The sequence below is a fragment of the Quercus suber genome, unplaced genomic scaffold (genome assembly GCF_002906115.3).
Source record: "Quercus suber isolate HL8 unplaced genomic scaffold, Cork oak 2.0 scaffold_3B, whole genome shotgun sequence".
Taxonomy (NCBI): domain Eukaryota; kingdom Viridiplantae; phylum Streptophyta; class Magnoliopsida; order Fagales; family Fagaceae; genus Quercus; species Quercus suber.
Window position 1 is genome coordinate 763,369 of NW_027071805.1, and position 23,788 is coordinate 787,156.

The 23,788-nt window shown below is 35.6% G+C and overlaps 2 protein-coding genes across 2 annotated transcripts; both read right to left on the reverse strand.

The window, feature by feature from the left end:
- Nucleotides 1-600: 600 nt before the first annotated feature.
- Nucleotides 601-16,448, reverse strand: LOC112026428 (polyadenylate-binding protein 2). Its single transcript, XM_024059110.2, has 9 exons — nucleotides 15,890-16,448; nucleotides 12,615-12,733; nucleotides 11,445-12,101; nucleotides 11,281-11,358; nucleotides 11,113-11,202; nucleotides 10,268-10,405; nucleotides 5,823-5,999; nucleotides 1,181-1,384; nucleotides 601-1,060 (listed from the first exon to the last, which is right to left on the reverse strand). The coding sequence occupies exons 1-9, from the start codon at nucleotides 16,131-16,133 to the stop codon at nucleotides 818-820; spliced, it is 1,950 nt and encodes a 649-aa protein (XP_023914878.1). The 5' UTR covers nucleotides 16,134-16,448; the 3' UTR covers nucleotides 601-817.
- LOC136066185 (polyadenylate-binding protein 8-like) lies at nucleotides 1,616-5,642 on the reverse strand. The gene is made up of 4 exons (XM_065770074.1): nucleotides 5,461-5,642; nucleotides 5,022-5,224; nucleotides 4,813-4,906; nucleotides 1,616-1,801 (listed from the first exon to the last, which is right to left on the reverse strand). The coding sequence occupies exons 1-4, from the start codon at nucleotides 5,599-5,601 to the stop codon at nucleotides 1,616-1,618; spliced, it is 624 nt and encodes a 207-aa protein (XP_065626146.1). The 5' UTR covers nucleotides 5,602-5,642.
- Nucleotides 16,449-23,788: the final 7,340 nt, after the last annotated feature.

Consider the following 23,788-nt stretch of genomic DNA (forward strand, 5'->3'; position numbering starts at 1 on the left):
TTTAAGTTTGGATTGGAGGGAGATAGAAGAGAGTTATGGCATGTTTGGATGTTTAAAAAAGGAGGGAGAGTAGAGTAGAAGGAGGGAGAGTAATGCAATCACCTTATTTGGAAGTTTTTTAAAGAATAAGGGGGAGGGGTTTGGAGGAGTTTGGAGGGGTTTGGACTCCCTCCAGCCCCTCAATTTTAATTCCTCCAAATTGAAGAGATTTGGAGGGGGAGTAGAGTACATAAACTATTGACCAAGTAAATTACCTAATTTATCCTTATTATATTAACAAAATTACACAAGGAGAAGGGCTAATTACTCCCTTCTCCCTTACTAATTTTAAAAACATCCAAATAAGGTGGAGGTGAATCATTCTCCTCTACTCTCCTCCCCACTACTCCCCTTCCCTCTACTCCCCTCTACTCTCCTCCCTCTCTAAACTTCCAAACAAGCCATTAGGGAGAAGGTTGTTGGAATACTAAAATTTATCACATTCTAGTTATCTTTCATTCTCCTCCCCTTTCTCCCTTCATCCAAGCATAGGGAGTTTTCATGTGAAAATGAACTATTTTAAACCTTAAAAATTGAAGGGTGGCAATAAAAGGGCAACAATATCCAGAAGTCCAAATCCTTAAATATTGAGTTTCACCAAAACCAAACACAAATTAGAAATCCTACACATAAAAAGTGGATCATAGCTAAGTATCAAACTTCAAGACCTCAGTGGTCACAATGCCAGTATACAACCCAATTTAGAGCCCAAATAATGAAAGATTATTTCAAAGTGTTGAAACCACATCAAATAAAACCCCCCTTTCAAGCAACACACTCAAGTGATAAGATTGTCATTCAAAGACAGTGCAGCTAGCTGATCAGCAGGGCCTTTTGCCTGTTGCTGTGCAACATTCCTCAGGACCTCCATAGCCTCTGCAACTTTCGCCTTCAAAGCATCCGGTGACTCAAGCAAATGCAGCACCTCAGTCTGGTCCATCTCCAGAAGCATACCAGTAACCTTAGCTGCTGATTCATGCTCTAGCTGATCCACTAGAGGGTATAAAGCTTCACCCAGCATCTGCCCATCCATGAAAAAGAGAGTTAACATCAGAATGCTAAACCCCAAACACACAAACTTACAACCATGGCATCAGACAGTGCAAACTAAAACAAATAAATAAATAAGGTCAGGACCCACCGTTCTCTGCTGCTCAGGTTTAGCATTTGCAAGAGCTGTAGCCAAAGCATGAATGGGCATGGGCTGTCCCATTGCAGCATCTCGCATTGGCACACCACCAATGTCGTAAGGAACTGATAGCATGCCTCCAGCCATTCCTTGCATTGGAACATCTGGCATGTTGCGCCCTGGTGGATAGCGATAGACACGTCCCCTAGGAATCATCTGGGCAAAGAAGCAGATTCATTTTTAATCAGGCATTTACAACCCCCCAAAAAAAGTAAATAGTGTGCAATAATAATATATATGGCCAGCCCTAGATTTTTAGCAATAAGGCTTGGTTGTTATTTTTTCACTAATGTGCAAGAAATCAAACACAAGTAAAATAATAATAATAATAAATAAAATATATAAAAAAGAAAAAAAAAAGAGAGAGATAGTGAAAAAAATATCCTTTCAAGTAACCTGCTGTTGCATCAGTGCCATAGGCTGTTGGGTTTGTTGCACAGGACCAGCCCCGCGCCGTCCACCTGGGCGCTGGCCCTGCTGACCCTGCTGAGGCATAGGAACAAAGAAATTTGGCATTGGAGCTCCTCCAGGCCTCATTCCAGGAACAAGTTGTTGCTGGTAACCAAACCCAGCCTATGAAAAAAAATTGTTAGAAAACCATTATCAACACTCAGAATAGCAGATGGAATACCAATATAGAAATCACTAACCAATAAAACATTCATAAATAAATTATTACTTCTTCGAGCCTTCGGAATAAGAAATTCTGTTCCTGATACATGCTCAAATGATTTCAAATAAACACTTACCACAAACACCGAGAGACAATTCTTAAACTGCTTTTGACTACTATACATGCATCACAAACAAAGATTCTTATATTTGTGTGCTTTGGTTTGGAAAAAGAGAGGGGGGGGGGGGGGGCCAACTTTCATATGCAAATCTCATCTCCAAAAGGCAAGGCATTACAGTAATTCATCCATTTTGTCCGCAATTACTTTTCTTAATGAATTTTAATTACACTTAGAACTTATCAAAATTTCAATTACATTTGATGTAAAAAGAATTTGCTGCTCAAGTTAAGTTTGAAAATGAAGAAACCAAAAAAATCAAACTGAGAATGATTCATTTATACTCAAAATGAGTTAAAATCAAATCAACCTGGGGGTTCAAATTGATATTAAATCTTAGAGCATTAAAAACTAGGAAGCATGGGTGTGGGTGCGGTGCGGCAGCACAGCATTTTTTGAAAAAGACACGGTGCGGTGGAATACGTTTATTAATTAATTATTAAATATATTATTATTTATATTTTGGTTTGGAGATTGACCACGTCTGGAGTTTTTGATGTGCGCTCTTTTTATAAGCTGCTATCTAGTCCTAACACTGATGATTTTCCTTGGAAGGGCATTTGGTGTGCAAAGGTGCCTAAACAGGTGTCTTTCTTCCTATGGACAGCAGTTAATGATGAGATCCTCACCATTGACAATCTTGTCAACAAAGGTCGGTTTCTGGTTAATAGGTGTTGTTTATGCTACTGTGATGGGGAATCAGTGAATCACCTCCTGCTTCATTGTAAGTTTTCTCATGCCTTATGGAGTGAAGCTTTTGCAATGTTTGGGATCCAATGGGTAATGCCAAGGTCAGCCAGCTCTTTTTTCTTTATGTGGAGAAACTGGTTTGGAAAGCACCATTCGACCATTTGGAATATGGTCCCGGCATGTTTAATGTGGTTAGTTTGGCAAGAACGCAANTTTTTTTAAAAAAAAAAAAAAAATAGATTCATCAACTTATGTTAATAAAAATATATATAATTTTTGGTTTTACTAATACGAAGATACGAGATTGCAAAAGTTTCTCTCTTTTTATATATAAACTTATTTATTTTCATATCTTTCGGGATTTTCCAATTCGCTCTCAAGAGTGTCTCCTATCAGGCTATCACCAACACATGCAATAGGCCGCTAACAATAGGTGAATACCATACACTTGTCACCTGTGACTCCTATGTTGTGAAAGAACTCATTGTACGTATCTCTAACATAACAGGTGATCCTCATTCATCTTAAGAGCCTGTAATGTATGGGTACCTACACATTTTGACGCTGTCAGAACTTATTCTACCAGTTTTCATAGCTTGTTGAGGCGAGTCGTAGACAATTGCTATCAAATCAATCCACTAAGTGCATCTCCAATGGTGAATGTAAAGGTAAAATATTCTCTATTATAGAGAATGACACCAAAAAGAGTCACTCCAATGAATTCTCTAAACTCTAATTTTTTTTTTTTTTTGCTCATAAATAATAGCACATTAAATCTGATGGGTTACTGTTCATTCTTCAAATATTTTTTTCTATTATAATAATAAGGTGTTGAATAAAAAAATGTTAGAAGATATGTAATTGTAAAAAAATAAAATAAATAATAAATAAAAAATAATATTTAAATAAGATAGAAAATAGGATAAAAAATCGGTTGAAAAGTGTATTTAAAAAAGTTAGTAGATAAAGGTAAAAGTCACTGCTCATTCTCCAAACAGTACAAAAAATTTGATGAATTTGCTAAAAATGCTCTAATAAGCTACTTTAATTTCTCACCGCTCACAATTTGTCACTTCAAAAGTCATAAAAAATAAAATTTTAAAAAGGTGAAATAAGCTATGTTACCCAACAGTACGAAACTTGAATATTTAAGTTTGGATTGGAGGGAGATAGAAGAGAGTTATGGCATGTTTGGATGTTTAAAAAAGGAGGGAGAGTAGAGTAGAAGGAGGGAGAGTAATGCAATCACCTTATTTGGAAGTTTTTTAAAGAATAAGGGGGAGGGGTTTGGAGGAGTTTGGAGGGGTTTGGACTCCCTCCAGCCCCTCAATTTTAATTCCTCCAAATTGAAGAGATTTGGAGGGGGAGTAGAGTACATAAACTATTGACCAAGTAAATTACCTAATTTATCCTTATTATATTAACAAAATTACACAAGGAGAAGGGCTAATTACTCCCTTCTCCCTTACTAATTTTAAAAACATCCAAATAAGGTGGAGGTGAATCATTCTCCTCTACTCTCCTCCCCACTACTCCCCTTCCCTCTACTCCCCTCTACTCTCCTCCCTCTCTAAACTTCCAAACAAGCCATTAGGGAGAAGGTTGTTGGAATACTAAAATTTATCACATTCTAGTTATCTTTCATTCTCCTCCCCTTTCTCCCTTCATCCAAGCATAGGGAGTTTTCATGTGAAAATGAACTATTTTAAACCTTAAAAATTGAAGGGTGGCAATAAAAGGGCAACAATATCCAGAAGTCCAAATCCTTAAATATTGAGTTTCACCAAAACCAAACACAAATTAGAAATCCTACACATAAAAAGTGGATCATAGCTAAGTATCAAACTTCAAGACAGACCTCAGTGGTCACTGCCAGTATCAACCAATTTAGAGCCCAAATAATGAAAGATTATTTCAAAGTGTTGAAACACATCAAATAAACCCCCTTTCAAGCAACACACTCAAGTGAAATAGATTGTCATTCAAAGACAGTGCAGCTAGCTGATCAGCAGGGCTTTTGCTGTTGCTGTGCACATTCCTCAGGACTCCATAGCCTCTGCAACTTTCGCCTTCAAAGCATCGGTGACTCAAGCAATGCAGCACCTCAGTCTGGTCATCTCCAGAAGCCATACCAGTAACCTTAGCTGCTGATTCATGCTCTAGCTGATCACTAGAGGGTATAAGCTTCACCCAGCATCTGCCCATCCATGAAAAAGAGTTAACATCAGAATGCTAAACCCCAAACACACAAACTTACAACCATGGCATCAGACAGTGCAAACTAAAACAAATAAATAAAGGTCAGGACCCACCGTTCTCTGCTGCTCAGGTTTAGCATTTGCAAGAGCTGTAGCCAAAGCATGAATGGGCATGGGCTGTCCATTGCAGCATCTCGCATTGGCACACCACCAATGTCGTAAGGAACTGATAGCATGCCTCCAGCCATTCCTTGCATTGGAACATCTGGCATGTTGCGCCCTGGTGGATAGCGATAGACACGTCCCCTAGGAATCATCTGGGCAAAGAAGCAGATTCATTTTTAATCAGGCATTTACAACCCCCCAAAAAAAGTAAATAGTGTGCAATAATAATATATATGGCCAGCCTAGATTTTTAGCAATAAGGCTTGGTTGTTATTTTTTCACTAATGTGCAAGAAATCAAACACAAGTAAAATAATATAATAATAAATAAAATATATAAAAAAGAAAAAAAAAAAGAGAGATAGTGAAAAAATATCCTTTCAAGTAACCTGCTGTTGCATCAGTGCCATAGGCTGTTGGGTTTGTTGCACAGGACCAGCCCCGCGCCGTCCACCTGGGCGCTGGCCCTGCTGACCCTGCTGAGGCATAGGAACAAAGAAATTTGGCATTGGAGCTCCTCCAGGCCTCATTCCAGGAACAAGTTGTTGCTGGTAACCAAACCCAGCCTATGAANGTGCAATAATAATATATATGGCCAGCCCTAGATTTTTAGCAATAAGGCTTGGTTGTTATTTTTTCACTAATGTGCAAGAAATCAAACACAAGTAAAATAATAATAATAATAAATAAAATATATAAAAAAGAAAAAAAAAAAGAGAGAGATAGTGAAAAAAATATCCTTTCAAGTAACCTGCTGTTGCATCAGTGCCATAGGCTGTTGGGTTTGTTGCACAGGACCAGCCCCGCGCCGTCCACCTGGGCGCTGGCCCTGCTGACCCTGCTGAGGCATAGGAACAAAGAAATTTGGCATTGGAGCTCCTCCAGGCCTCATTCCAGGAACAAGTTGTTGCTGGTAACCAAACCCAGCCTATGAAAAAAAATTGTTAGAAAACCATTATCAACACTCAGAATAGCAGATGGAATACCAATATAGAAATCACTAACCAATAAAACATTCATAAATAAATTATTACTTCTTCGAGCCTTCGGAATAAGAAATTCTGTTCCTGATACATGCTCAAATGATTTCAAATAAACACTTACCACAAACACCGAGAGACAATTCTTAAACTGCTTTTGACTACTATACATGCATCACAAACAAAGATTCTTATATTTGTGTGCTTTGGTTTGGAAAAAGAGAGGGGGGGGGGGGGGGTCCAACTTTCATATGCAAATCTCATCTCCAAAAGGCAAGGCATTACAGTAATTCATCCATTTTGTCCGCAATTACTTTTCTTAATGAATTTTAATTACACTTAGAACTTATCAAAATTTCAATTACATTTGATGTAAAAAGAATTTGCTGCTCAAGTTAAGTTTGAAAATGAAGAAACCAAAAAAATCAAACTGAGAATGATTCATTTATACTCAAAATGAGTTAAAATCAAATCAACCTGGGGGTTCAAATTGATATTAAATCTTAGAGCATTAAAAACTAGGAAGCATGGGTGTGGGTGCGGTGCGGCAGCACAGCATTTTTTGAAAAAGACACGGTGCGGTGGAATACGTTTATTAATTAATTATTAAATATATTATTATTTATATTTTGGTTTGGAGATTGACCACGTCTGGAGTTTTTGATGTGCGCTCTTTTTATAAGCTGCTATCTAGTCCTAACACTGATGATTTTCCTTGGAAGGGCATTTGGTGTGCAAAGGTGCCTAAACAGGTGTCTTTCTTCCTATGGACAGCAGTTAATGATGAGATCCTCACCATTGACAATCTTGTCAACAAAGGTCGGTTTCTGGTTAATAGGTGTTGTTTATGCTACTGTGATGGGGAATCAGTGAATCACCTCCTGCTTCATTGTAAGTTTTCTCATGCCTTATGGAGTGAAGCTTTTGCAATGTTTGGGATCCAATGGGTAATGCCAAGGTCAGCCAGCTCTTTTTTCTTTATGTGGAGAAACTGGTTTGGAAAGCACCATTCGACCATTTGGAATATGGTCCCGGCATGTTTAATGTGGTTAGTTTGGCAAGAACGCAATACCCGTACTTTTGAAGACAAGGAGAGAACATTAGATCATCTAAAATCTCTCCTTTTTGGTACTCTGTTTCTTTGGGCTTGTATTTGGGGGTGCACGAATTGTATTTCTTTATTTGAGTTTTTAGCCTCTAGTTCCTTTAGTTCTTGATTTTTTTGTATCTGTTTCTTATTCAGAGTGTTCACTATTGTGAGCATGATGTTCAATTTTTCAATATAAAGTATTATTACCTATCAAAAAAATATTATTTATATTTTCTATATATTGCTAAGAACTTTTTTTTCATATAATGGTAAACATATACCAATTTAAGAGTAATGGTCGATAACAAAGTGATTACTGAATACATAACAATTACATGATGTTCAGAAATTAGAATACAAGATTGAAAGTTTGAAACTAAAACTAAATAAAAGATAAGTGTTCAAGACAATCAAAGAAGAGATGGAGGGAGTGAGCCGTGGGTCAATGAGGCAAAGGAGAGATGGAAGGAATCTCAGGGAAAGCTGGAGCCCTGGGTTAGAGAGAGAGAGGAGATGCAGAGATCGAGAGAGAATTGAGATGATTTTAGAGATTTTCCTTTAAAGTCAGCCAACAAAACAGTGTGTTTTGATCTAATATTTTACAATTTTTTTTTAACAAGAATTTCAGCCCATATCGGACCGATTCGGGTCTTGTGTCAGACCGAATAGAGCTGAATCTGGAAGAGGAAGAAGAAGGAAAAAAAAAAAAAGTCCATGGCCGCACGGCAAGTCCATGTGAATCCGACTTGGGGGCACCAGCCAAATTGACGCACCCATGCTTCCCACATTTAAAACTCCTATGAGCCAAAAGTGATGGCTAGCTTTAAAGAATTAATCAGTTTCAAATTAGGATTAAAAGCTTGGCTTGGTTATGAAACAAAATATAGAGAGTAAATCAATAATGAATGACTTCCATGCCCTCAAAAAGTTTTTGACAACTGCTGCGGGAAGCTCATAAAGGAGAGTTCACCCCTGTAACTAGATGTTTAATTTTATGAATGATGTGTTGATTTTTATAAGATGATATTCTATTAATTTTAATTGATAATAAGTAATATTTTTGGGGTAAAATGCCCTAACACCCCCTCAACTTTAAAGTAGTTGCTCTTACACTCCTTAAACTTTTCTTTTGCCAATTTAGTAGATAAGCTTTGATACAATAGCAATAAGACCCCCTTAATTTTTTTTTAGCCAATTTAGTATTTGAACTTTGGTATTGTAACAAATAAACCCCTAAACTTTGATATTGTTGCAGTTAGACCCCTTCATTTTCATTTTTAAAATTTTATTTGGTGCAAAAAGTGGTTAAATTGACAAAAAAAGAAGAATTAAGGGGGTCTTATTGCTCTTGTATCAAAGTTTACCTACTAAATTGGCAAAAGAAAAAGTTAAAGGAGTTTATTTGCTACAATACCAAAGTTTATGTACTAAATTGGCTAAAATAAAAGTTCAGGGGTGTAAGTACAACTACTCCAAAGTTCAAGGGGCGTCAGGGCATTTTTCCCAATATTTTTTTAATGATTACAAAGAAATCAGTTATTATATTATGTACTAAGGACATAAAAGTATATTTATACAAACTACGTTTTCTATCCTCTCACTTTTCTACTCAACCAAACAAAAGAGTTTTCCATCCCTCCACTTTTCAACCCCCTCAACCAAACACACTAAAGAAAAACTTAAATCTCTTCTAACCCCCCCCCCCCAAAAAAAAAACTTTTCCACTCTCTCCCGATTTTCTATCCTCTCACTTTTCCATTCTCCCAACCAAACGGACCCTTATAATTATCCCAACCAAGAAGTCCACAAATCGGTAGGAATTCAATTGTATTGAATAAGTAGGATCAACTTAAGGCTCCTATTATTCTGCGTTTTCCTATATGTGACGTAATTGAAATTCTTAATGGTAAACCAAAACAAGGACCCAAAGTGGCAGAAAATGACTTAACCAAATAGCACTGAACTTAGAATTTTCTAGGAGATCCTAAGTAACTTAAGTTTTATTCTTTGAGTCCAAGTTGATCTTTTATTAGCTATCGTGTTTGGGGGCTGTAAGAACAGTATCAATGAAAAGTAATACAAGAAAGGGAATAATGAAAAGGAGAAGAGAAAGGGAGAAAGAACACACGATCCCTCAATGTACGCAAAGAATAGATGGAGATATATTGAGTGTTTTGAGCATAGAGGCATGTTGGCCTTTGTGTGTTCTTTTCTCCTTTCTCCTCTCTTTTTCATTATTCTCTTTCTTGAGCTACTGTTAACGGGTATTGTTCATATAACCCCTGAACATTATAAATTCATCTCTTGCCCTTCCTTACAAACCAAGCTCAAATCCTTGCACTTACCTATCAAAACCTAACACCTCATGTATTTTGTCTATCAAATTTCCATCAAACTCCAGCCAATTTTGAGCCCCAACCCTTTCTACAACTCTAAGCCCTTGATCAAATATTCTCTTCCCTACAAAAACCCTTTAGATAGTTCATCTCTTGCCCTTCCTTACAAACCAAGCTCAAATCCTTCCACTTACCTATCAAAACCTAACACCTCTCATGTACTTTTTCTATCAAATTTCCATCAAATTCCAGCTAATTTTGAGCCCCAACCCTTTCTTCTACAAGCCTAAGCCCTTGATCAAATATTCTCTTCCCTACAAAAACCCTTTAGATCATTCTAAACCTTGGATCCACAAATCTTACTAAACCTTTCTTGAAGATATTCTAGCTCTTCCACTTTCCCAATATAGTGGTTGTTGGGTAAGAATACTAAATCTTGAAGCCCTTTCACACTCATGAAAAATATTTCCTTCAAAACAAATATAGCCTAAGATACCGTAACTTGCAAAAACATTTAAAATTTTAGTCTAAACTAGCTATACAAACATTTAACAAATGAGGAAGGAGAGTAGATATCCGACTACAAGAAAGCAAAATCCTTGATACTAGATAAATGGTTTTAACAAATCTACAAATAATCATGGAATCCTAAAGGAGTGGAGATTGTTCGATATGATAATTTTTTTTTTTTTTTTTTTTGATAGGTAGACAAGATGATTATCATTATTATTATTTTTTTTTTTTAAAGGATGATCTATTAAATATGTAAGAAATAATTAAGTGTAATTACTTGTGGAGGAATTAGAGCCGGAGGTGCTTGCCCATACAAAAATTGTTGACCAAGACCCGGAGCACCAGGAGGGTAAATTGGCACACGTGGAGCCATAGAAGGTGCTATAGCAATTGGCCTCATTTGTGAAAATTGTGCCTGCATGAGTAAAACAAAACGAATAAATTCACAAAAGGAAGAAAAATTCATCTATAATCTGTTATTTAGAAGGCTTGGGTAAAAAGTACTCAATGAAATATTTATTGGTATAATAAGATAGGGCCTTTCTTTTGTTAGGTACATCATGGTTAAAGGCAAAGATCATGCTTGAGCTCTCTGGTTGATAAAGGTGGGCAGAAGTAAGGGCCTAATCTTGTGGGCAACACCACCATCATGTAACATCCTTGTACACACAATGTATACAAGAAAGAACACAAATTCAAGCAACATAAAGCATTATCTAAAAGAAATGCCTAAGGTGGAGTATCAGGAATAAGCATGATATTAGAGGTTAAAGCCAATATATGTGCTTGTGCTATATGGTTGTAGAGGGTGGGCAGAAAGAGTAAGAAGGGTAGCCTTGGGGGCAATACCACTATAGCACTATCCTAATAGTGGAGTATTGCTCTAAGCATGATATTAGGGCTTTTGAGGTGTAAAGATTTCCATTCTCAAGATCAAGCTGCTTCTCCTTGGGGTTTCAAAATGGAGTTCACATGCAATTGAGTTTAACTTTGTACATTCCTAGTCTTTGCATGCTCCTCATATGCATTTGTTCCTTAATTGCTAAAATCCTTTTGAAAAAACAAAAGGTGAAGTAACAAAAATGTACACTGAGATATGCATCTGCTCCTCATTAATCATACCTGCAACCTTGCCCTTCTCTCTTCTTTCCGCTGTGCAAGTGCAACATAGAGAGGTTTGCTGACAACCATTTTACCATTCATGGCATCAAGCTGAAGATAAAGAATAACTAATCAGTGTTTGGCTGCATATTCAAGACTTCAAAGACCCGCATATAGATATAGACTTACAGCTCGAGAAGCTTCTTCAGAAGTTGAGAAAGCAACAAATCCAGAACCTCTACTAATTCCATTGGGATCACGCATGACCTGCAAAGTCAGAACAAATTTGTTGCAATACATAGTGAGTGGGAAATCAGGATTTCAGGTTTTCAGCAACAAACATATTTACAAACCTTGCACGAAGTGATTGTACCAAACTCTGCAAACAAATCCTGTAGTTTTTCATCATTGATACTATCATCCAAATTCTTAACATACAGATTCAACCCTTGATATTTGTCAACCGTTTCCTTCATACTCTGCTCAAATCTTCCTTTCAATTCAAGCTCTCTCTCAGATTTTTTTTGTGCCTTTCCAACATACCATTCCTTGTCATCATGTTTCCTACCATTTAGTGCCTCAACCGCCTTAGCAGCATCATCTGCACTTTCAAAGTTGACAAAACCAAAGCACTTTGATCTTCCATCAGCATCCCTCATCACTACAGCACTGGTAATTGCTCCAAATTCACCAAAAATATTCTTCAAATCTTCATCAGTTGTCGCTTCCGATAGATTTTTCACAAAGACATTATTAAATTTGGTTGTATTAAAAGCACCATCTCTTTCCTGCTTACGAAGAAAGTGTCCAACATACACTTGTTTGTCATTGATAAGCATGCCATTTAACTTGTCTATGGCATTCTGTGCAGACTCTTCACTTTCAAATTGAACAAAACCGTAGCCTTTGGACTGGCCATTAGCATCAGTAGCTACCTTGCAAGAGAGAATACTTCCAAAAGAAGAAAAAGTATCGTGTAATGCTTTGTGGTCAATTGCCTTGTCCAGATTCTGCACATACCATGTTACATGAAAGAACAAATATTAACCAGAAACACAACAACTCAGTCAAAGCTTTATTACCAAAAATATAAATACAGACAAATCAGTGCATGCTATGATATTCTCTCCAGATAGGATGGTGTGGGTTCAGTTTACGCATAATACTAGAATACATTCTTGGACTCCTTGAGTGGAATGCAGCAGAAGTAACAAAGATCTAAGGATCAATTCCTACAGCTCCACTGTATAAAGCTATGACATTACCATATATACAAGAGAGGGAGAGAGGTTATAACAATCCAAACCAGAAATGCATTATGCCAAACAAATTAGAATGATGGACACCTAAAAACTAGTGCAACCTAGATATTATTTTCCAGACTTATACACAAAATATCTAACTTCAGATGGAAAAAAAAAATGTCCCAACCAGCCAAACAACCACAATTAGCTGTAAATGTATGCCTTTACAGAAATGGTATGAGAGAGCAGCCGATGTATAGATCAGTAAAAAATAAATACCTTGATAAATATATTTGCAGTACCACTCTTGCGTATGCTAGGGTCCCGATGAGAATACATGATTCTGATGGGCTTGTTGTTCAGTGGAGTGAAATTCAGTAAGTTCAATGACCTCGCCGCTGTAGGCAAGAAGAAATTGTTATGAAAAATGAAATGTTGAATTCAAATATACCAGAGGTATTCGCTGCATATTACTTTCACCACAGAAAAACATTTAAAATAAAAATACATCAAACTTGAGAAACAAAGTAGAAAAAGGCCAAAATAACCATGGAGTGTATATATATATATATATATAGCAGATGAAATTGTTACACTAAACCGTTATTGAGAATATTTAAGCTGGGCAAGTAGAAACTGTATGCAATTACCATGATAGTGACATAGCCCTGATTAATTTGTTACGACTTTGCAAGTTCGTCTATTCAAACTTATTTTAAGAGGTCCATGTGTTAAGTCCAATTGAAGGAAAGATCTTTCCATTTTAAAGGTCTACTTAATAGTTATATGTGTCCTAGGGGTAAAACAATTTCCAATTTAGGTTTTTATCTAACAAGTTATTATCAACATTTAATTGAAGGAAGTAAACAAAGGCCATGACCTTGAACATAATAGAATGGATGAAAATAATACATGTGACCAACCCTGACTAATCTTGTTAAGGATCCATAGCCAAACCCAAAAAAAAAAATTGAAACTAAGACTTTGTTATTGTTGTTGTATGGTCATTTAGGATCCATAGCCAACCCCAAAAGAAAATTTGAAACTATGACTTTATTATTGTTGTTGCATGGTCAATTTGAATTCATGGGCAGTATTGTAATCTTCCCAATCCTTGCTAATTAAGGCTATTTGTGCTAAACACGCCAATTTGGGTAAAACAATTTCCAATTTGGGTTTTTATCTAACAAGTTATTGTCAACGTTCAATTAAAGGAAGTAACAAAGGCCATGACCTCGAACATAATAGAATGGATGAAAATAATACATGTGACCAACCCTGACTAATCTTGTTTAGGATCCATAGCCAACCCCAAAAAAAAAATTTGAAACTATGACTTTATTATTGTTGTTGCATGGTCAATTTGAATTCATGGGCAGTATTGTAATTTTCCCAATCCTTGCTAATTAAGGCTATTTGTGCTAAACACGCCAATTTTGGTAAAACAATTTCAAATTTGGGTTTTTATCTAAAAAGTTATTGTCAACGTTCAATTAAAGGAAGTAACAAAGGCCATGATCTCGAACATAATAGAATGGATGAAAATAATACATGTGACCAACCCTGACTAATCTTGTTAAGGATCCATAGCCAACCCCAAAAAATATATTTGAAACTAAGACTTTGTTATTGTTGTTCTATGGTCAATTTGAATTCATGGGCAGTATTGTAATTTTCCCAATCCTTGCTAATTAAGGCTATTTGGGCTAAACACGCCAAGAGACTAGTAGCTCATCAGCATAGCTTGGTCACTTTTATAAGGAGAACTAGGGTTTGAATTCTCTCTTCCCACTTAGGGCACATTTGGTACACTAAACAAGGATTACAACAGGAATGGTAATCATTATTACTAGGAATAAAATGCGTTATAATGGAATAACTAAAACTATTCATAAATTTGGTTGTGAGTGGTAACATTAGAATCAAACTTAAGATATATTTTAGAAAATATATTAGTCACAATTATATTTCTTTGGGAGAGAGATTAGTCCTTTTAAAATGTTTTTTACTTTCATAATTGTTATTTACATGTGGAAATTTTGATTATTTAGAAATATATTAATTTTAAAAATTATTACACCTATTAAAAAATAGCTATTACAATCCTTTTAGAGGGAAAATTCTTAGGTATTCCCGGAGTACGAAGAAATTGTGCTCCCTCCTCTCACATTTATGGTGGACCTCACCATAAATTTAATGAATGAACCCTACCATGAATGTGAGATAAGGGAGCACCATTCTTTGTGCTCTGAGAGTACCTAAGAATTACTCCTTTTAGAGAGCTATTCATAAGGAATTACTATTCCCTGCAATAAAAACATAACCAAACAAATAGCTAAACCATTTAAATAATTATTACATTACTGAATCAAAAAAGGGTATTTCTACTAAATGTTCTCAAACAATAGCAATCAAACTAGAATTCCTAATACTATTAGCACAAGAATGGGTCCTCCTTACATACATTTGTGCTAAAATGTACTCAAATAATAGACGGGATTGATTAAGTGTGGCAATTCGTGTTTGCATGTCGAGTTCGTGTCGTGTCAACTCATGAGTATCTGAGCATATGAATCACACTCACCCGACATGTTTATTAAACGGGTCAAAATTCTTCAACCCTAACACAACTTGCTTATTAAACGGGTTAGTCGCGTTGATCTATTTATCAGATTTTATCAAAATGAAAAAAAAAAATTATGAAAAAACAAACACACACACACACACACACACACACACACACATATATATATATATAAAATTCAGATGTAACAAATAACTGCATCACAAATAATCATTCAAAATTAAAGCATATCTCAATATCACAAATAATCAATCACGATATGTCAAAGAAAATAAACTACAACAACTAATAAGATTTATATACCTAGGGTTTGAAGAGTATATTGGTAAAATGTCATTTAATTAAACAAGTCAAACAAATTCCATGGATTGAACACTAACTCATTCCGTTTATTAAACAAGTTGGTCGTGTCAACCCGAATATGACACGAACCATTAAACCTCAACCCTCAACCCATAACCCGACTAATTTCGTGCTAATTTTGTGTTATGTCAGGTTCACATGTAGTGCACAATTTTTGCCACCCCTATGATTGATTAATGAAAATAACTAGTGTTTTGAGCAAAGGGGGAATTTGAACAATGTCTCCGTTAGAAACAACACTAGGCCGGTGCCAACCAATTGAGCTACATAGCTCTTGACTCAAGCCACGTTAGCCTTCGTGTGTTCTTTTCTCCCTGCCTCTTACATACTGAAACCACTAAAACCCCCAATTACTTTCTCTATCAGACAGACTAAACAACAACAAAATGCAACATCAATTTAATACTATAGATATCAAAATCACATAGCTTCAGCACTCAATTCACAGATTAACACTGATCCAAAAATAGAAATACTAATGAAACATTAAAAAAACCTAAAGGCACTCAATTTCTCTAATAGCACAACAAAATTTAGTCCAATTTAGCCCAACGAATCCATTAAAAAAAAAAAAAAAAAAAACCCTAACCCTAAGCAAGAGACTGACCGTCCTGAGGGTTGCTATAGTTAACGTAACCATAGCCAAGAGATCGCCGAGTGCTCAAGTCCCTACAGACCCGAACCGAAACGACCGGACAGAGCTGGCTGAACAGATCGTAGAGCTGCGAGTCCGAGACGTTCACGTCAAGATCTCCGACGTAAAGCGACGTCGTAACGAACTGGTTCGCTCCGGCTCCAGCACCAGAAACGACACCGTTCTGACCCGACACAGGAACCTGAATCTGCGCCATCTCACCAATCTAGATCTTTCTCTTTTTTTTTCTTTTTCTTTTTTTTTCCCTCTCCTCTTTGTGCCTAAACCTAGAGAGAAAAAAGAACAAAACTGAAATTTCCAATAAACCCTAAAGACCTGGAATTTTTTTTTGGTTTTTTGAAGGAGGATAGAAGAGGAGGGGAGGGGTAATATGGGGATAAATTGTTCGGAGAACCGAACGGCAGACGACGGAGGAAAAGGACTGAGTTTTTTTTTTTTTTTTGGGTTTTTATTTTATTTTGTGTTTTTTTGGTGGGAGGGCAGACAAAAACTGCACCGCATTTGGGTGTGGGTAACTGTGAGGGTTATATAGTGACTTACTAGTGAGAGTCGGCGGGTTTGGATGTAAACCCTACTTTGATTTGGACCGTCTGATTTGATTTTGTTTTGAGGTTTGATGCCTCCACCTGGCAGTTTGGGTCTTTGACGGCTACCGAGCCGTAACGGTTTGATGATGAGGGTCTGGAATGAGAGAGTGGGGGGGATCAGGCGTGGCGTGACATTAGGGGCACTTGAGCACGTGTGGCGGGTAAATTAGTTCCGAAATTTATTTGGCGCGCTTCTACAAGATAATACTCTCACATTTATAATAGATCATATCATAAATTTAATTAATAAAATTTACCACGAATATAAAGAATGGGAAAGTGGAAACATCATGCCACCATGCTCCATGAGCAATTACTGATTGGTATTTGGTTTTGTTTCTTTTTCTGGATTAATCGAGATTACATTTTTAGATTTCTTACCATCGGTGGATGATAATAAGGTGTGTCATGAGATCTCTCTCAACGCTTGGGACTTATTCGTTCAGAATCCCTATATATTGTGAGAGATGTCTCATTAGATCATCTTGTAAGATAACTCTCAAGGCAAAAATTTATTGAGTTGAATAAGTGAGAGGTACCCGGTTAAAAGCATGCAAACTTTTGTTGACCATGGGGAAATAGGTTGCATAGGTGACAACTAGGATTAAAAGATTGTGGAGGTGGTGACCATTGAAGGGGATTAAAGCCACTGAGGAAGGGAATGCAAATTAAAGGTAATGAAACATATAAAGGAAATTTTGGGAGAGGGAAATTTTATAAAGAATTGTCAGTCGATGTGGTTTTGAAATAATGGCTTCCGACAATTGCATAAAAGTCATAGGCTTTGGAAAAATGGCTTCCAATAACCACTGTCGATGTTCCCCAAAAAGGCACCCTTACTGGTTAGCTTGGCATGACAAGGTTAGAGCATCCGCAGCCCACGTTCTACATCCTAAATCCTGTAATGATATAGCATTTAAAAGCAAAATTCACCAATAACGGAAAGGCTATATCCTAAAAAGCCAAATTTTTTTGAGATTCAGCTACAGTACCATCTCAAATGTAAGATGGCACTATAGCTGAATGGGATAAAAAAATAATAGTTTTTTAATGCGTGAGTTGATTTTTAACCCGGGAATTTCTCTCTCCTCTCTCATTATTGCTCCTCTTTTCTCTGTCTTCGTTCTCTCTTTCTCCTCTGGTCTGTGCTCTCTTCAGACCCAAACTCTCTCCGATGCCCCTCTGTCTCTCTCTCCGATGACCGTCTCTCTCCGATAATGATTCTGACGAGCATCAGTGCTCCGATCCCTTTACCGATTCACATGCACTCATAAATCCAACAATCTACATACCCATTTCACTTTTCACTCCATTACCGATTCACTCATCCCTTTTGGATTCACCGATTCACTCATCCCTTTACCGATTCAGTCATCTCAAGGGTTTGTGGGTTTGAATTAAGACTTTGTTTGCAAAATCTCTTCAACTCCGTCGGTCTCTCAAATCAAATGTAAATCAAAATCAAAGCAATTTACTAGGTGGGTTTTGATCAATTTATTTGAGTTTATGTTTCTTTTCTCCGATAATGTTTCTTTTCTCTTTCTGCAAGAAAATTTGTGTTTGTGTTTTGGTTTTGATCAAATAATTGCTGTTGATGTTTGCAGAGGTGGGATTCAGCTTGGTTGCTTTGCTTTGCATTTGGTTCTCATTCACTCTCTCTCTCTCTCTCTCTCTCTCTCTCTCTCTCTCTCTCTCACTTTGCTTTCCTTCAAATCTTGGCCTCTAAAGCCTGGTACGTTTTTAATCTGTGTTTTTTTAAATAGCTGCTGATAATGAATCTTTGCATTAATGGAACCGATAAAATTTATGTGGTTAGAAAAATCTGCATTCAACATTCGACAAAAAGGGTATATACCTTTTGGGGTTTAAGAATGTTTTTGACATTGGGTTTTCTCCAACATGCATGTTTGATTAGTGATACTATGAACTATAGTTGTGGTTTGCAGCTGTGGATTACTAAGTTCTGCCTCTTGCTTTATTCTGTGAATATTAAAATGCATGAGATGAGAACCACAAACTAGAGTTTGTGGTGTAAAAATAAAATAAAAAATAAAAAAAGAGAACCACTTTAAGACCTTATCCAATCCTCGCCCTTCTTTCAAATTTTCAAGCAGACTGCGTGACTCTATATATTATGAGTGCCACACATATCGGGTGCTCTTTAATGATAAGGTATATACCTCAAAAAGATTGCCCAATTTTTAATGTTAGGTTGTATGTTCCTCGAATCATGTATGTAAATGTAAGTAATTGTAAAGTCAATAATTAATGATAAGGTCTATAAGGTTCTCATACCACATAAAGTGGAGCAATAAAATGGTTTAAGAATTCACTATTTGGTGTTTCTACAATTATCCTAGTTAAAACCATTTTTTAATGCCCTATAATTTTATACCACAAACCATCAATAAAGTTTGTTTGTTTGTTATGTGATAATTAACTTAGAACATGCGCAAGAAAAGGAAGTTGATCCATGTAAGCAACTAAGCACGCATGATGCTATTTAAATTGTAGTTAATTTATACAACCATATAGGCATTGGAGGAGACAAAACAAATCTCCTAAGATTTTGAAACCCACTGTTCCAGCAAATTTGACTTTACCATTTAAGTATTACAAAATGGTGCTTGCAACTTTTAAATATTGAAAATAAAATTAACAAATTTCTTTATTATATTATTGATGTAACTTCAATTGCATTTATTACCGTATCAATTTATAGTTTTTCTTATGGTAAAATTGGTAATAGTTTTGGAATGACCTCACCCCCAAGAATTGATACTATGATCTCCATCATTGTTGTGCCATTAGCTGAGGTCATTTCTTTTCTTTGTGTTATTTATCTGTTCTTTTAAAGTGAACTTCACATGCTTGACTCTATGTCTGAGTTGAATTTTATGGTTAAAATTTTATATTGGTTGGATAAAGATCTTGGATTGGGTTCAGGTTCTATCTGCAGATAGCCATTTGAATGATGGGAATATGAGGTGTTTCTCCTCTTGAAAGCCCGTTTAGTAGGTGAGGAGGAAGTTTGCCTAGGATGGACTCTTGTAACAGTAGATGATTAAGAGCATCCACAGCTGGTTATGTGAACTTGATCGGCTTAAAAGTTATGAGGATGGCTTAAAAGTTTTGACAGGTTGTATGTATATATATGTATGTGGATTTTAAAAATTGGCAGGTTGAATACATTGATATTTGGCAGGTTGTATGTATATATATGTATGTAGATTTTTTTTTTTTTTTTTTTGAGAAACTGTATGTAGATTTTTTAAGTTGGCAGGTTGGTATATTGATATTTGGCAGTTTTTTTGCAGAAATTTGTTGTTCTCCTATTTTTGATTAATGGGTCTTTGAGTTTATGTTCTTTGGTTTTTTTACTTTGGTGGGTGGAAATGATCTTGGGTATCAAATTCTAACATCTCTGATCTGGTTGTGTTCTTGACTTGGTCCATCCAATATGTATACACATATATATGGTGTTGATAGGACTTGAGTTTCTGTTCTATAGTTTTTAATAGTAGTTGAATTTTGGGGTCCCTGGATAGATCTTAAAATGTTTAGCTTTTGATTTAACTTGAATTTTTTATGAGTTTTTATCCTTTTATATTGATAAAGAGGTCTGCAATAGATTCTGTTGATTTTTAGTTCTTCTGTTTGCTATGAATTTTTTATATATGTATTCTAATAATATTCAGCTAAACAAGATGCTGTTAATTAAAATCTGATATACTGAATTCATTTATGGTTCATTTGTACAGAAGTATTTGAAGAGATGGATTTGGATTTCAGTTGTTAGTTTAAATGACTTGAATAAAGCATAACAAAAACATATTTCTCTTTGTATTGAATAATTTCATGGATGGATTTAAGCCTTCCTTGTATATAGATTTGAAAAGATTAGGTGTACTTATATCATTCGTTTTTGTTGCAGAAAAATCCAACAGTTTTTTTTGTTAGTTTAAAGATGTTGCTTATAAAAAATAAAAAAATAAAAAATTTCATAACTTTATTGTTAATTTACTTATTTTTTTTTAAAGATGAAGTTTAAAGTGGTGTAAATTGGGTACAAAATTAATACTTAGATATTGAAGTGCTTTTTGTTATACCCTCCAAGTCTGAAGCTTGTGATTTTTATGTGGTCACATTCCATAGAGAAACAGCCATAGATTTTCTTTGTGGGCTTTTAGTTGATTTGCTCTGCATATTTTAAGGTGACAATGAAAGGAAGAATTGAGGATGGACAGAGAAAGTAGGAAATAGATTAGATTTATTATAATATTCAGAAACTACATCTATCTGCAGTTATGTACACTTGCTAATCAATAATTCATATTAACACTCAGGATGAAGAAAAGCATTATCTGTACTCAACTGCGTAGCTGCTGAATTCCACTTAAATGCAATGACAGCTACTCTTTTCAATTTCTGCAAAAAATTGGCAGGTTGTTAAATAGTTGGAAAGAAATTGAAAAGAAAAAAAATTTGGCAGGTTGTTGAGGATATTCCAACCGTTGGAATGAATGAATTTGAAAAAGTAGAATAGTTGAATTTGAAACAAAAAAATGATGGTTGGAAAAGTAATAATAAAGAAAGATTAAAAAAATAATATTTTAATAAAAGGATGAAATATAGAGTTTTGGGATGTTGGGTGTATTGTAAAATGGTATGGTATAATAGATAAAGTAGCTTTTTGAGATGGTAGAATAGGATGAGATATAGCATCCGGATGTGGATGCTCTTAGCGCCAGTTGGAGGTTGAACAACCATAGTTGTGACCCTTAATGTTATGTACCGTTTTGATTGAATCCTTTCATGCATCCATAAATGCCAACTAAAAGCTGAAAATGGCATGGTTTAACAACATTAAAAACAATGCCTTATTGAACACTTTTTTTTTTTCTATTTTCTTTTAGTTTTTCCTATTTTAGCCTCTCTCCCTGCTACTGGATCTCCTCCACGATAATTTATGAGGTCTTCATGGTGGAAAAGTGGCGTGGACTACCATTTCACTAAAAAACTTCTATCTGTTTAAAATTGTTGAGTTAAATTTTTTTAAAAACAGAAACTGATTACTAATTCAGCAATTTTAAACAAGTAAGAGTCTTTTAGTGAAATAGTGGACAAATAACATGATCCACTGTATAATTTCTCTTCCTCTATGGCCATCTATCTCAATCTTCCTCATCTTTGCCCACCATATTCTCTTCATAACTACACCCAGTTAGTCAGCACACCCAACACTTTCAAATGGGCCTAAATTACTCTTAATCTTCCTCATATTTGCCCACCATATTCTTTTCATAACTACACCCTATTTGTCAACACACCCAACACTTTGAAATGGGCCTAAATTTCTTTTAAATGGACTTTAAATATTTTTAAATTGAAGAAAAAATTAATCAAAATTAGAATATAGATTTGAAAACGGTATAGTTTAAAGACATTTAAAACTATGCCTCATTGAACACAATTTTTTTTTTTCTATTTTCTTTTGTTTTTTCCTATTTTAGACTCCCTCCCTACTGCTTGATCTCCTCCTCCACGGCTATCTACCTCAATCTTCCTCATCTTTGCCCACCATATTCTCTTCAAAACTACACCCAATTTGTCAGCATACCCAACACTTTCAAATGGGCCTAAATTACTTTTAATCTTCCTCATATTTGCCCACCATATTCTCTTCAAAACTACACCCAATTTGTCACCACACCCAACACTTTGAAATGGGCCTAAATTTCTTTTAAATGGACTTTAATTATTTTTAAATTGAAGAAAAAATTAATCAAAATTAGAATAGATTTGAAATCTAACCTGGGACTTTTGACAAAAATTATAATAGATTATTCTAACCCTTTGTTGAATTTCCATGCTAATTTAATTAGTATATTAATTATATACACAAGGTATCATCTTTAAATCCAACTATTACGTCATTTGTAATGTACCTCTCACAATTTACGTGAGATATTATATTAGCTTACTTCAATTATATATTCTATCATCTCTCTCCATCCAAGTATAATTCATAAACTCCCCATATTAAAATTATAAATAAAAAAAAAAAGTTACTTATTGTGGGGGGACGAATACCCTAGTGGCTAACAGAGTTCATATAGTGGTGGCCTCGGGGAGCATAGGCAAACTGTCCATGGAAGGTGTGCACGTAGCTCCCCCCTAGACTGCCCAACAATAACTGATGAGGATGCCAAGGACATCTACCTAATCTCAGACGGTCGAGGGGCAAAGTCAGAGGGTGCATGGTGCAATCCTCGAGGAGACAAAGGTAACTAGGTTATAAAAAAGGAAGAGAAGAAAAATGAGGACAAGGTAGTCATCCCCTCCACAATAAATACACTGCAACCACTTAGTAAGCCGCATTAATGGAGAAACGATCATAAACAGTGTCCATCACAGCTCATATTTTGTTGTAGAAACCTTTTAGTAAGGCCTTAGTGGGACAAGTATCAAGAGAATTTGATCTCAACCCTCCAAATGTAAAATCCAGATGCATCCTTGCTAATATATATAAATCCAAGGAGCAATTGGATTAAGGGGACGAAAATGAGTGAGGGAAACACAAAGAGAAAATCCATTCAGTTGTATCTTCATCCTCAAACTGAACCCGAGGACAAACACTTAGCTATTTCCTATACAAATTCTAGGTGAATACTTCCACTTTGTATACAAAAATTTAACTTTGATCTTCGTTTCATTTTACACAACGAGTATTACAAGGTTAACCTTGCATCCCATCTTTATAAATTAATTGTGTGAGTGAAGTGTAAGTTAATTAAAACGAGTCTTAATTAACTGATCTACATTTCACCCGCCACACTAATAATTATTACATTAGATATATATAAGGGTGTTCACCAAACTGCATAAATCTTAAAAACCGCACCAAAACTGTTCGTAAAATGGCATAACCGCACCGCACTGCAAGTAACAGTGCATTGCACCGTACTGCAAGTAACAGTGCATCGCACCGCACAGTGTAGTGCGGTTTGCAGTTTTATAATAAGAAAACTGCACAAACCCACCGCATTGCACCATCTCTACGTATTAACATATTTATATATTTTTAATATTAAATATATTATTAATAGTTTAGTTTTTTTTTTAAAAAAAAGTTTGATAATTCTAGCAAGTGTTGACTAGGAAAGCCAACTTAAAATAAAGAAAAACTAGCTAATTTAAAACTTGACCCAAACACAAAGGGAAAAATTAGTTTTGAGCTAGGTAAAAAAAGCCAAAAATTTGA